This window comes from Zootoca vivipara, chromosome 6 (assembly GCF_965207765.1).
Source record: "Zootoca vivipara chromosome 6, rZooViv2.hap1.1, whole genome shotgun sequence".
Lineage (NCBI taxonomy): Eukaryota > Metazoa > Chordata > Lepidosauria > Squamata > Lacertidae > Zootoca > Zootoca vivipara.
Genome location: NC_142589.1, coordinates 367,307 through 381,383, shown reverse-complemented (window position 1 = coordinate 381,383; position 14,077 = coordinate 367,307). Strand labels below are relative to the sequence as shown.

At 50.1% G+C, this 14,077-nt stretch overlaps 1 protein-coding gene across 2 annotated transcripts; it reads left to right on the top strand.

Annotated features, from left to right (window-relative positions):
- The first annotated feature begins 625 nt into the window (after positions 1-625).
- Positions 626-10,504, top strand: ANKRD39 (ankyrin repeat domain 39). Of its 2 annotated transcripts, none has more exons than XM_035121000.3 (5): positions 626-702; positions 5,299-5,449; positions 6,351-6,454; positions 7,354-7,557; positions 8,233-10,504. In XM_035121000.3, exons 2-5 carry the CDS (start codon positions 5,347-5,349, stop codon positions 8,389-8,391), a joined length of 570 nt encoding a protein of 189 aa, XP_034976891.1. In that variant the 5' UTR covers positions 626-702; positions 5,299-5,346; the 3' UTR covers positions 8,392-10,504. The 2 variants fall into 2 exon arrangements, with proteins under 2 accessions (XP_034976891.1, XP_034976892.1); XM_035121001.3 differs by having other exon boundaries at positions 629-702; positions 5,302-5,449.
- Positions 10,505-14,077: the final 3,573 nt, after the last annotated feature.

The following is a 14,077-nucleotide window of genomic DNA, read 5'->3' as shown; positions in this document are numbered from 1 at the left end:
CCGGGACTGTTTTTAAACCGAGGTATCACTGTATCCTCATATGCCAGCCCACCTCAAGAGACCAAAGCAAGAGTGAAATGGTGTTGTTTCTAAACGGACTGGCTGATCTTCCTGCAGTGACTAAAAGTCTTCGGAGGTGTCTAGGCTTGGATGTGGGTCTCTGGGGTGCTTAGCGGAGAAGACGATCTCTGCACATGCTCAAAAAACACATGCACAAACAACCTGGAAAGCACACGAGGGAGCATCCCAATGCTGGAGGAGGGCTCCGTTCTGGCTTACATTAAGCCAGTGCTTTTTTCTTCTTCTTAAAAAAAATTGTTTAGGCGTACAGTACTCTCATTTTGACTGAAGAAAATCACCTTTTTATAGTTCAAATCGGGGAAAATATATACAGTAAATGGACAAAAGTACAAAGATTCTCACAATGTTTAGGAGTATGCGTCCCCCCAGAAAAAAAGCACTGCATTAACCCAGAGAGTAATTTCCATTCTTTGCAAACGTGCTCCGTAGGCATGCCGTGCGCGCGGCAAACATTCCCGAGTCCCCGGCTCCCTCTAGCGGTCGCTCGCCGCTATTGCGCGCAGGGAAACCCTCGCCCCGCCCCTGGGCTGCTTCCGGTCTTCTTCCCTTCCGTGCGACCGCATTGGTTGCCTTTCCCCGGCCAGCTCCTCTCCGATTGGGCGGAACGGACGTCCGTGGCAGGTAAGAGCTAAGATGGCGGCCGATTCCCTTTCTTGGGAGCAGCCGATGCCCACGTGGCCTTGCGGGGGGGGGGGGAGAAGAGATGCCCTTGGGTCCCCCTTGCAGGACCCGCTGGCCACGGGGGGGGGTGGGGCCCCCAGGTGCTGCTGAACTACAACTCCCAACTACAACTCCCGGACGCTGGGCCAGGCTTGCTGGAGTGGAGCTGCCTCTTGGGGGGCGCAGGTTCCCCTCAAAGCCCCCCCCCGCTTTAACAGATTTAGGAGGAAGAGGCCTGCCTTACCCCTTAAGCATCCCTTAAGTCTCAGGTGTGCTGGAAGGAAGCCGCCTGGCACCAGATCAGGATGCCGGGGCTCTGGCGTCGATAATTCGGCCGGCGCTGTGTAGCCCATCTTCCCCCAGTCAGACAGCTGTGCTGGCCGGGACTGAGGAGAGCCATAGTCCGCAAAATCTGAAGGACACCTGGTTGGGAAAGGCTGGTCTGCTTCGTGGGGGCACAGACATTATTATTTATTATAATTTAATTGTAACACATAAGTTCTTAAAAAGAAAATCAGAAGTGTAAAGAGAAAAAGGGCTATAGCAATTGTTAACACTTACCATTTTTAACCTATATTATATTTTGTATAAATGAGTTAATTGCATGGACAAGTATAATGGGTGTGCAGAATTAAGGCTGGTTGGGTCTGTGTTGTTTTTTCAACTAAGATGTTGCAGTCCCCCAACAGGAGCTGCATGGAGAATAATTCAGTTGGGGCAACATAGAATTAGGTAGGGGGTGCCTCCGAGCATGTCCTTGGTCCAGGAATTTGTTTCCACTGACAGTCCTGTCACATAAAAAGCTACTCTTCCTTTCATCCTAAATCTTCTTCATCTGGGCAGGGGAATCTAGATTGGGAGGAGGGCTTTTTGTTGCTAGACCATTAACCCAGTGTTTCTGATTCTCTGTAACTTACCTTCTGCCAACACCCAAAGGCCTACAACAGGGCCGTCTTACGCTTATCTGGCGCCATGGTGCAGGGATCCCTTGGGCGCCCCCATACCTACCACGGGGGTCCCCCCACCCTCCCACACGCGTGCCCACCGCCTCGTCCGCGCTTTCCTCAGCTGTGTACGGACATTTCTCTCTCTCTTCCTCTCCCCCCCCCCCTGGCCACTTCTCCGCCGGGAAAGCTGGCTGAAATGACACATGTTCCAGAGGTTAAAAGAAGCAAGATCACCTCCGCCTGCCCGTGCCCCCCCCAAATGCTGACCTCCCCCAAACCCAAAGTCAACAGCAGCGGTGTAAGCTATCCCCCCCCCTTTCCTCCTGACAGCAGACATCGCCTTCCCCTCCCCTCGGTTTGCGCACACACAAGCTTCTCGATCCCGTTTCTCTCCATTTCATACCCAGACCAAAATAACTCCCTGAGAAATAAAGTTTAATGGAATTCCAGGCACCCTGGGCAAGAGCGAGGAAACCACTCCAAAAGGCGACTTTATCAAACACACAGGCAGACGCACTGACACACACTACCTCTGCTTCGTGCATATTTAAAACTGCAAGGACTGTTTTCTTCCTAAGAGAGAGGGCACAGCAGACCACAATATCAGCAGACTATTTTAGAAGTCACGTGCTTCAGCCCTTCTGAGAGATATCAATCCCCTTTTCCACAGCTAATAACGTGCCGAAGAACTAGTGCAAGCTCCTGAATTGCTCTCCCAAGGTGCTGGGAAAACCGTTGGCGCCTCGGTTATCCTCCTCCCCCAGCCCCCCGCGGAGCCAGCAGGGAGAGCCCCGGACTGGGAGGGCTTATGAAGGCCAAATGGGCGCCAGGGAGCCAGCGGGGAGAGCCCAGACTGCAGGAAAGCATCCGGAGCCTTCCCGCCAGCAGGGATGACCCTGGTGCTGCGTTTCATTGGTAGAGCTGCTGCCGTGTGGCATCGCCTCTACCAATGAAACGCAGCGCCGGGATGAGGGATGACCCTGGTGCTGGATACCGGATTAGACAACTGGGCCAAAGCAAACAAGGATGAATTTTAACAAGGAGAAATGTAAAGTACTACACTTGGGCAAAAAAAATGAAAGGCACAAATACAGGATGGGCGACACCTGGCTTGAGAGCAGTACATGTGAAAAGGATCTAGGAGTCTTGGTAGACCACAAACTTGACATGAGTCAACAGTGTGATGCAGCAGCTAAAAAAGCCAATGCAATTCTGGGCTGCATCAATAGGAGTATAGTATCTAGAATGATCAAGGGAAGTAATAGTACCACTGTATTCTGCTCTGGTCAGACCTCACCTGGAGTACTGTGTCCAGTTCTGGGCACCCCAGTTCAAGAAGGATACTGACAAGCTGGAACGTGTCCAGAGGAGGGCAACCAAAATGATCAAAGGCCTGGAAACAATGCCTTATGAGGAACGGCTTAGGGAGCTGGGTATGTTTAGCCTGGAGAAGAGAAGATTAAAGGGTGATATGATAGCTATGTTCAAATATATAAAAGGATGTCAAAGAAGGTGGAGTCTCCTTCTTTGGAGGTCTTTAAGCGGAGGCTTGACGGACATATGTCAAGAATGCTTTCATGGTGTTTCTTGTTTGGCAGAGGGTTGGACTGGATGGCCCTTGTGGTCTCTTCCAACTCTATGATTCTATGATTCTAGGGTCCTAGTGCCTCCGAAGGGTGCTGGAGGCGCACAGGCACCAAAGCTGGCGGGCGTGCAGAAGGGAAAGGGGAGGCTGCTGGCAAAGCCACGCAGCTCCCCCACTTGCTGGGGCGCCCCAGAGCGCCCAGCACCCTGGTACAATGTGCCAGTAAACCCAATGGGGAAGACGGGCCTGGCCTACAAGTAGATCCTGTATCTACCTTCTGCCCATTTCTGCTCAATTCTGACTGAGAGTAGCTCTCGAGAGTCTCAGCAAAAGAAACCTCTCTCCCACCACACACTGTCGGATCCCTTTAATTCAGGGATGTGGAACCTGTGGAGCTCCAGATGCTGTTGAGCATTTCATGAACCCCAGCCAGCATGGCCAGTGGTGAGACTCCCCCACTAGGCCAGGCCCTAACCCCAAAACATACGAAACAGTTTATATCAAAGCAGCAGATTGCTGGTCTGTCTAACCCAGTTTCTTCTAGCACATACCATGTGAAAGAAGCTCAAAGGTGCTTATTATTCACTGTGAAAACAGACTAAGTTTGTGGCATTTGTGCTGATCTCAGTCACACATTCCTATACTGTACATCTCTTAAGGTGTATCCGTTAAGGGACAACTTGAAATGAAAAGGCTAAGGAGTAAATCCTACACAAATCTGGAGTCTCTGAGAGGGTTGGATGGCTCCTTGTATGCCTCCTGGCAACTCCTGCAGCCAAGCTGGTGCCAAACATATTGCTCTGCTTTCCTTTGGACCACACCAGCGAGGTTGGTCTTGTCGTCTGGGCAGCCCAGGACCTCCAGACACACGGCCCAGGCTAGCACCCCAGGGAGGTCACTTTAGTGACTTCACCCCTGGAGGTGCACTCCATCAGGGCCGTCTTAAGCATTTCTGGCGCCGTGGTGCGAAGATCCCTCCGGCGCCCCCCCTGCCCCGTTTCTCAGCGTGGCTGCCACAGGCGCAGCAGCGCGGCACCCCCCCCCTGGCGGCCCGGCACCCTGGCGTCCTGCGCCACCCAGCCTTGCCGTAGGGCCGGCCCTGCACCCCATTGTCTCTCAAGACAGAGAGACGCCAACAAATGTTAAGGTGGCATGAGGCATATTGCTAGTTTTGCTCTGGTAAGCTAACGCAGTAACCCCTCTGGGAAGTGTTTTTGGGAAGCTGCCTTATACCAGGATGAACCTGAACCTGCTCAGAATTAGAATGGTTGAAGGCTTTGCCCTGTGAGAATCTTCAGGGTGCATTTTGCTCTTGGCTAGGGTGAAATCGCTTCATCTGGGATGTACCTTAATATCCTGCTGTTGGCAGCATGAGCAGTGTTGGGTGATGATGGGAGTTGGAGTCCAACCACGCCTGGAGGGCATCCCTGCTCTAAACCTCACTTTGGTCATTCCTGGATAGATGGGCAATTGACCAGAATAAAAACTCAGTACAGACGCAGAACAAAATTGCTTTCATCCTGCTTCCTTTCAGTAGAAATTGGATGCTAAGTAAAGAGATGGTTCAGACACAGATCCAGGTTGTGCTCTGTCACTTGTTGGGCATCATACGTTAGAAAATGTCAATTCCCCAAGCTTTGTCTGTGCTTCTTCCAGCATTCAGTATTATCTTGGGGTCCGAATTGTTCTTTCTGGACATTGTGCTAGAGCAGGGGTACCCAAACTAAGGCCTGTGGGCCGGATATGGCCCAATCGCGTTCTAAGTCCGGCCTGAGGACTGCCCGGGACTCAGCGTGTTTTTACATGAGTAGAATGTGTCCTTTTATTTAAAATGCATCTCTAGGTTATTAGTGGGCATTGGAATTCATTCATTCCCCCCACCCCCCCACCCCAAAATAGCCCAGTCCACCACATGGTCTGAGGGACGGTGGACCAGCCCACGGCTGAAAAAGGTTGCTGGCCCCTGTGCTAGAGAGAGGAGCCTTCTCTTCTGCTTTGTGTCACAGCCTTTCTCTTCCCCTTCAGCAGGACATACAGCTGCTTCCCAAAATAATAACCTCAACGGGGCTAACAATGGCATTGTCACCTGGACACCCCAAGGATGGCTCCTGTTGCTCCCACCATGTGGTCGTGCCAAGTGTTCACCAAACTCTGGAAGAGATGGATTTTGAGAGAGGTATAGAAGCTTTGGGGCATTGAGTGTTGTGGGTCTTTGGAGGGGTGAGAAGGAAATATAATAATATTTATTTATTTATTCATTCATTCATTCCCCAGCTACCCTGGGCGGATAAGGACAAGGAGATGAGCTTTAACTAAAATTCTCTTTGCCCCTTTCATCTGCCTCCTTATCCTGTCTGGAGGGGAGAAAAAAGATAAGTTATTATGGTCCAAAGCAGGGGCGGGAAGGCCTCTGGCCTAGGAGACAAATGTAGCTGTCTGAGCTTCTCTGTCTGGCCTGCAAAATAGACTCTTCCTGTTGCACCCCCCTTTCCCAACCACCCCCTGTCTCCCCAAGCTACACTTCACTGGCCCCACATTGCACACCCTTGTTTGGCTGCAATGCATTTTTGAACCCTGATAATGCCTCTTGCTTGTTGGTTGGAAGATAGAGAGGGGCACTGAGAGGAAAATAGTGATAGTTTCAAACAATGGCAGAGGTTTGAGTGAAACAGCAATGGTAAGGCATTGAGAGGAGGAAACTGGTAGTTCTAAACAATGGCAAAGCTTTGAGTAGAGCAAGCAGGGAAGGGAAAATGTGGTTTAAAACAAGACTTGAGGACAGTGAGACACGAGTTGAGAAATAGTTTGTTGTACCCATAGTCAGTATTTCCCCTTGTTAATACTTTTAAAAGCAAAGCCTTGACATGGCTCCCTTCCCAAACCTCTCCCGCTGTTTTAAACCACCACGTTCCCCCTTCCTGTGTTTCTCCCTCCTCTTGTGCAGCTTGCCTTCTCCTTTGTCTCCTCCCATGCCCTGACGTTAGGTAAATGCAGAGATGGGATGAGGCCCTCCACAACCTCAATGACAGACTAGTGCCAATATAAAGATAAATTGAAATTTATTTATTTTTGTGTAGGGATTTGGTGTGCTGCTCTGAATGGAGACCTTGAGAAGGTCAAAAAACAGATCCTAAACCACAGTAATCCCAGCGAGCCAGATCCCTTTGGATACACAGCTTTGGCAAGTACCCAAGGTTACGGTGCGGGTTGGATTTCAAAAGTACATGAGAATCAACCCTACAACAGAGTTGGCTACTTGTGTCCCCTGCCAGGTGTCCAACAAGGCAGAGCGCCTGCACCTTCTGTCTTTGATGGGAAGGAGGGGCACCTGCTGTCATGTTGGTGTGACATCACAGTGATGTCAGGTGACCTCTTTTTGCCTGCACAGTTATTTGCAAGTGCTGGGGATCAGCTGAAGGGGGAGGGCCATCGCTCAGTGGCAGAGCGCCTGCCTTGCATGCAGGAGGCCCCTGGGTCAATCCCTGGGAGAAACCCCTCTCTGGAATCCTGGAGAGCTGCTGCCAGTCAGCACAGACAATACTGAGCAAGGTAGACCAGTGGCCCGAGGGGGATGAGGCAGCTCCCCCTGTTTTCTGTTTGCAAAGCCCCAGGCATTGTGCTGTGCAAGTGCCTCCGCATTTGACCCTCCAGACTGTTTCAGCCAAACCACACACACCTGCCCAACACGGAGGCCGTGGAAGTGTGGGGCAGGGATAGGCCGGGCTGGGCAGAAGTGGGGCTCTGCAGGCACTTGTGCATGGCATGTTGCAAGCCCCCCCCCCATGGATCAGCTGCTTGCAGGTGCCTGCCAAGGCCCTTTCAACCCAGCTGCATCTTCAGCTGTCCCACATCAGGCACCCCCAAACTCGGCCCTCCAGATGTTTTGGAACTACAATTCCCATCATCCCTGACCACTGGTCCTGTTAGCTAGGGATGATGGGAGTTGTAGTCCCAAAACATCTGGAGGGCTGAGTTTGGGGGTGCCTGTCTTACATCCTACATCTTACAGTAAGGGAAGGGAAGGTGGCTTGCCTGAAATGGCCCAGACCACCCCAAGATGCTTCGTTTTCTGCCTTGCAGCATTACGCCAGCCGCAATGGCCATTATGACGTCTGCCGATTCCTCCTGGAGAACGGAGCTGCCTGCAACGCTCAGACCCATGGCGGGGCCACCCCTCTCCACCGAGCCTCTTACTGTGGGCACACGGAGGTGGCTGAGCTCCTGCTGACCTACGGGGCTGATCCAGCAGCCACCGATGACGATGGGAGGACCTGCTTGCACAAGGTGTGGGGTACTGAGTGGCTCCTTGGCTTGTCATTTATTTGCGGGCAAATGTGTAGTGATGCACCAAGACACCTTTGCCCGTAGGGTCACACGGTTGTATGGGTGGGGCCGGTGTGGGTGGAGCAAGGCAAGGGACTCTTCCCTTTCTCCAGTCAGCTGCCTTCTGGCCATGCAAAAGTCGCCCACAGGTCTCTGTTCAGGCAAGCCTTCTGCAAGGAGGGTCACGGTCCCAGGGCTGATTCCAGACAAGCCCTGAGGAAGGCCGAGCGCCTGCCCCTCCAGTTCCTAATGGGCTGTGGGTTTTCCTTATTTTTTGCAGGGGGAGGGATGAGATGTTCTTCCTTTGCTCTCATTGGCACCTCCCTCCCGTGAGGACCATCCTGTGAGACTGGCTGGCCCGTGTGAGGCCAAGGTGTTGTAGTACAGTGGTTAGAGCATGTTGGACTAGGACCTGGAAGATCAGGGTTGAAATCCCCACTTGGCCATGGTGTTCACCGGGTGATCTTGGAGTCAGTCACTGTCTCTCAGCCTGACCTCCCTCATGGGGTTGTTGTGGGGATTAACTGTGTACTCCACCTTGAGCTCCTTAGAGGAAAAAAGGTGGGGCTATTAATGCAATAAACAAGGGCCAACCCTTTGCTCTCAGCTTGCCTGAGGACCCCTCCCTCCCTGCAGGCAGCCGAGAATGGACATGAAGACCTCTGCCTCCTCCTCCTGGAGCACAACTCTGACCTGAGACGCCTGCAGGACAAGAGCCTGCGCCGCGCCTGCGATTTGGTTCCTGACAAGAACGAGGACTTGAGGAAGCTTCTGGAGCAGGGAGCTGATTGTTGAGGAGATGAGGCATTCTCTTAAGCAAACACTTCCACCGTCCTGCCAACGTCCTCTGGTATTACAAAGGCGTGTGTGAACCAAGCCCACTTTTGACCTGTATCTGTGTAGGAGGTGTAAGCAGTCTCACACTTCTAATTGCTCCTCTTCAAGGCCTGGCCTAGATTTCAGAGCCACCAAAGGAAGAGGGGGGCATGGCCGTGACTTTGGGTAAGGCTGGGATTATGCTGGGGTCCCTGTGGTTGCTGAAAGAGAGTTTGTGGGGTATTAGAGGGCCACTCCCACCCCTTAAAAGCAGCTGGATCTTGGGAATGGCCATTGCTCAGGTGTTAGGCATGTGGCCTTCCTCAATCAAGCTCCTTAATAATAATAATAATAATAATAATAATAATAATAATAATAATAATAATAATATATTATTATTATTTATACCCCGCCCATCTGGCCAGGTTCCCCCAGCCACTCTGGGCGGCTTCCAACAGAACATTAAAATACAGAAATCAAACATTAAAAGCTTCCCTTCAATCGGCTAACGACATCCCTGGATTTGGGGCTCTAGGAAAAGAATTGGCGGCCTTTACCCTAAGACACAGTTTGGAGATGTCAACACTCCGGGGTGCTTCCTCCCCCTGCTAACCTTGTAGCCCCATAAATATGTCACAAATGTTATGATAAACTGCAGTGTTGATGAATTGGGTAGACTAATTTAGCAGTATTTTACTGGGCAGCCGAATTTGAAAACAGTTTAGAAAAAAACTAAAAAAAGAGAGTGCAAGCGTTTGTGAAAACTAGCTGATCATGCCCTCTCAGAAGAGGCATTGGAAGATGCTGAAATCCCTCTTCTCAGGTGGTTCTTGCTGAAGTACCTGGGTGCACCCTCTTAACTCAAAGGATTGGATCCAGATTTACACTGGATTTATGGGAACCTTTTGGAAAAAGTGTATTTCCAAGGTTTGATGGCTCATAGCACTACTTTCTTTTGGAGTAATACCATAAAATTAAATATAAATGGAAAGATAATTTAATAAAGAATGTAATGCAATATCTTTTATGAAGGATTATTTATTACAACAGCAGTCATAAAGAAGAAACGTGAAATACATAGAAAAAATGAGATATAAAAAATTTTCTCCCCATGCCAGTTACTACTTAGTTGGGTAACCTTTAGCCTTTCCATGGAGTGAACCAAGTCTTTTAGTTCTGCAGCTGTAGGAACGTGAAACCAAAATTGAATTATTGCCTCTATTAATTGGGTTTTATTGCTGGTTTGCTTCTGACTAACAAGTTTCTTTAGATGGCTCCATAGATTTTGGATTGGGTTAAGGTCTGCTTATACACCTTCAAAAATTTAGAAGTGCCACCTTTGGTGACGTTTCCACCATTTTTTCTTCTAATTTCTTCATAACTGTAGCCTTCTTCACTTAATAGTACTATTTTACATCACCTTCTGGGTGAGCAGTCAACTCTTTGTTCCATTTCTTTAATTTTATTACGTTTTACAAGCTCACTAAATGAAAGAACAAAAAAACCCCAAGCAACCTGATAGCAATCATATAACATACTGACAAATGTCCTCCTTATTTATGTTGTAATAAATAACCCATATCAAATCAATAACATACCATGGTTACATAAAACGCATAGACAAACACACTCAACATAACCAGCTGCACAAAAATAATAAAACTCTTCAATATATGTGCCAGGGGGACTCCCTACAGGGACCCTCCCCCAGGCATCCTGACCAGCACTTTGCCCAGTGACAGCGCAAGCAGCGGGTCGGGAGGAAGGAATGAGGAATGGAGCGGAATGGAGAGGGGGCTCCAAGACGCGTCAGAGCCCCTGCACCGACCCAGCTGGCCAGAGGAGGGAAGGTGTCGGAGCCTCTGCAACGCTCCAGCCAAAGGACGGGAGAAGGAACGCAGCCCCTTCCGGCGCCCACGTTGGGTCATGCACCCAGACGTAGGGCAAGGGGGCGGCGATTTGCGGTCCCCAGACTATTATGCTGGCGCAAGAACAGACAAGCGCCATTGCCGGGTTCTGAATCAGACTAGGCGGTCTGTTTTCTGATGTCTCTGCACTGTAAATAGTATGCACAATAAAGCTCTTAAAGACAGAGCAGACTGGAGCGTCTTTACTCGAGAGTAGCCGCAACAATCCCCTGACAGCAACCCGGCAATCCTTGAGGCTATTTTCGGGATGGCCGCAGCGCAAGCAGCAGTGGCGTTGGCTGCCGCACAGGCTGAAGCAGCAGCGGCGAAACAGGAGGTGGAGAACGCAAGAGCAGAGGCTCTCCAACTTGCGCAGCGGCTGGAAGCCAAGAACCGGAGAGAGCAGGAACGCGTGACGCTTCTCAATGCGAGTTTGGAGGAGCGGCGGCTGGCGGACCCCCCCCCCCAGGAGCCTTTGGAAAGAAGGTACCGTCCCTAGTAACCAAGTTTAGTGGTGACCCGCAGGAGTACTTGGGGTTCAAGATGGAAGTTAATTACGCCCTGAAGTTGCAGGAGGGGGAATTCGCAGATGACAAACAGAGGGTAGCGTCTGAACACTCATCCCCCCCCCCCACTTTCTGAACACGGCCCAGGAGGAAGGAGCAGAACCACTGTATGACAGTGCCCCCAGCTCCCAACCCCTCTAGACGGTCCAGAAGGATGTTATGGTTAATGGTGTCAAAAGCCGCTGAGAGATCAGCAGAACTAGGAAACAGCTTTCACCTTTGTCCCTACCCTGCCGGAGATCATCGACCAGCACGACTAAGGCAGTTTCACTCCCATCGGCCTGAATCCCGACGAAGGGATCCAAATGGTCCGTTTCTTCCAGGTGTGCTTGGAGTTGTTCAGCAACCACTCACTCAATCACCTTGCCCAGGAATGGTAGATTTGAGACTGGGCGATAGTTGGCCATATTAAAAGGTAAAGGGACCCCTGACCATTAGGTCCAGTCGTGACCGACTCTGGGGTTGCGCGCTCATCTCGCATTATGGCCGAGGGAGCCAGCGTATAGCTTCCAGGTCATGTGGCCAGCATGACAAAGCCGCTTCTGGCAAACCAGAGCAGCACATGGAAACGCTGTTTACCTTCCCGCTGTAGCGGTTCCTATTTATCTACTTGCATTTTGACATGCTTTTGAACTGCTAGGTTGGCAGGAGCTGGGACCAAGCAACGGGAGCTCACCCCGTCACAGGGATTCGAACCGCCGACCTTCTGATCAGCAAGCCCTAGGCTCAGTGGTTTAACCACAGCGCCACCTGGGTCCCTTTTAGTTGGCCATATTGGCCGGGTCTAAATATGTTTTTTAAGAAGTGGTTTAATGACCGCCTCTTTCAGCTGGTCTGGGAAGGCTCCCTCGCAGAGGGAAGCATTCACCACCCCGCAGAGCCCATCGTCCAGCCCTTCCCGGCTCGCTCTTACTAGCCAGGATGGGCAAAGATCAAGGAGACAGGTGGTCGATTTCACTCATCCAAACCAGAGGTAACGGATTGAAATTGATTCCATGCAACTCGACCAGGCCTGGGCCGCAACATATCTCATTTTCTACAGTTATATAATCAGGGGACCTCAAGCAGTCCTGTTGTCTCTCTGTATCCATGATTCTTTGCCTGACCACAGACCCAGGCCCAAATTTAGAATGGTTTGAGGAGCAAAGCCCAATTTCTGAAGAGTATTCAGAACTGCTGTCTGCCAGCCAGACCATTCATTATTTTACAAAGAGGACAAACTGGATGTCCATATGGAAGCTGGGAGAGGGCAGGACTGGCCAGCGATGGCATCTTATCCTATCAGGGAGTTGCAGCAGGTGAATGAACTCTTGTTGGCTCGGCTGATCCAGCACTGTCCTGTAATGGGATACTGCTTATTGAGCAGAGGGATTTTGCTGTGCTCTTGGCCACTGAGATCAGCAAAGGGAAATGAGCTCACCTGTTTCCCCACTTGAACTTTTGAATCAACTTAGTGTTTCCTTTTAAAGAAATATTCCCTGTGACCAAACACTAAATAATAACACTGTTCACACATCACACTACCAAGACTGTGTCTGTATAGACAGAGATTTATAGATAGATACACACACATCTAGTCAATAATCAATGCAGTTATCATGGTACCCTCTTAATCTTACCGTATGGGAAATATATCATATTTGTCAACATCCCTATCAATATTTTTTAGATACTTAAGCAATGGAAGCCTTTTATATTTGAAATTTCCTCTCTCCTGTCACCCATCACACAATTGAACCAACTCTCTGAATTCATGCATTTCATCAACTAGCTTTTGCATCAACTTTTGACAAATTTAAAAGTAGCTCTATTCTCCCCCACCCCCCACCTCCAATGCCTGCACTTCCTGAAGCAGAATCCTGGGGTGTTTATGTAACCTTGAGTGCTTGGGCAGTGGGAATAGCATCTCAACGAGATTCAATATCATCCTATCTGGCAGCTATTTCCATCCTGCTCCTCCTGTACCTGTAACATGAACTCTTAAGTGACACAGAATCTTGGCTTTCAAATTCCTGAAACCTTTTCCCTTCCCTACCTTCTACCAGACCTCAGTAGTTTATCTGCGAGACTTTGACAGCAGAAGGAGGAGGCTCAAGTGCATTCAGCCAGACAGAGGATGGCTTCTGCCCAGAGCTTTTCGGCCACGTCGTTTCTCCACCCAGCAATATGGTGGCAGAAAGAGAAGCTGTGCAGCCCACAGTAACAAATGAGCCATAGTTTGGGACACCCTTCTCCAACTTGGTGCTCCCTGGATGCTTTGGATGGTGGTTGGCAGACAGCATCTGACCAGCCACATGTTTCCCTGCCTGGTTTGAGCTGCTCAAAGGTCTTACTTCATTTCTTCAGTAATCCTCTTAAGTGTTATTGATAATCGTGTTTTTGTAATTTATATTCAGTCCATGAGAGTAATTGACTTCTGAAATTTCCTCTCATTCATTCATTCAGTTTTTTTGGTCTGATATAAAACTGCTTCCTAGGCGACTTACAGACAATTAAAAAACCCGAAATCCTCAAGTTTAATGGTAAAACAATGACACGTGATCAAAAATTGTAGACATAGACCACATCCACACCTTACATGTCAACAGGTGTTGTTTCCCTTCAAAGAATAATAGGAGCTGTGCTTTGTTAAGGGTGTTGAGAGTTGTTAGGAGACCCCTATTCCCAACACAGAGCTACAATTCCCAGAGTCCCCTGTGAAAAGGGATTGGTTGTTAAACCGCTCTGGGAGGATTTCTTCTGCTCAACTGTCTGCAAATCCACAGGAGGCAGAGGCTGCCTTCTGGGTTGCAGCTTTTTAGATCCAGGCTTCACATGGTCACCTGCTCCCTGCTTCTTTAACCCACCCTGAATCCAGAGTGGAAGTTCTGGGGAAGGTGTCCCTGCAGGCAACTGGGCAGGGGCCACAGCACAGCAGCGGAGCACCTGCTTTGCATGCAAAAGGTCCCAGGTCCAACCCTCAGCATCTGCAGGCAGATCTGGGAGTGCCCCCTGCCTGAAACCCTGGAGAGCCACTGTGTAGGCAACATTGAGCTTGATAGACTTATGGGCTGACTTGGTCTAAGGCCCCCTATGGTACTTGGCCCCCCAGCTGGTCCAGGCTTTGTGTGTCAAGGCCAACAATGTTGAATTGGGGCCGGTAGCTTATTGGCAGCCAATGCAGCGCCCTTGGGAGTGGTGTGAAGGTGCTGA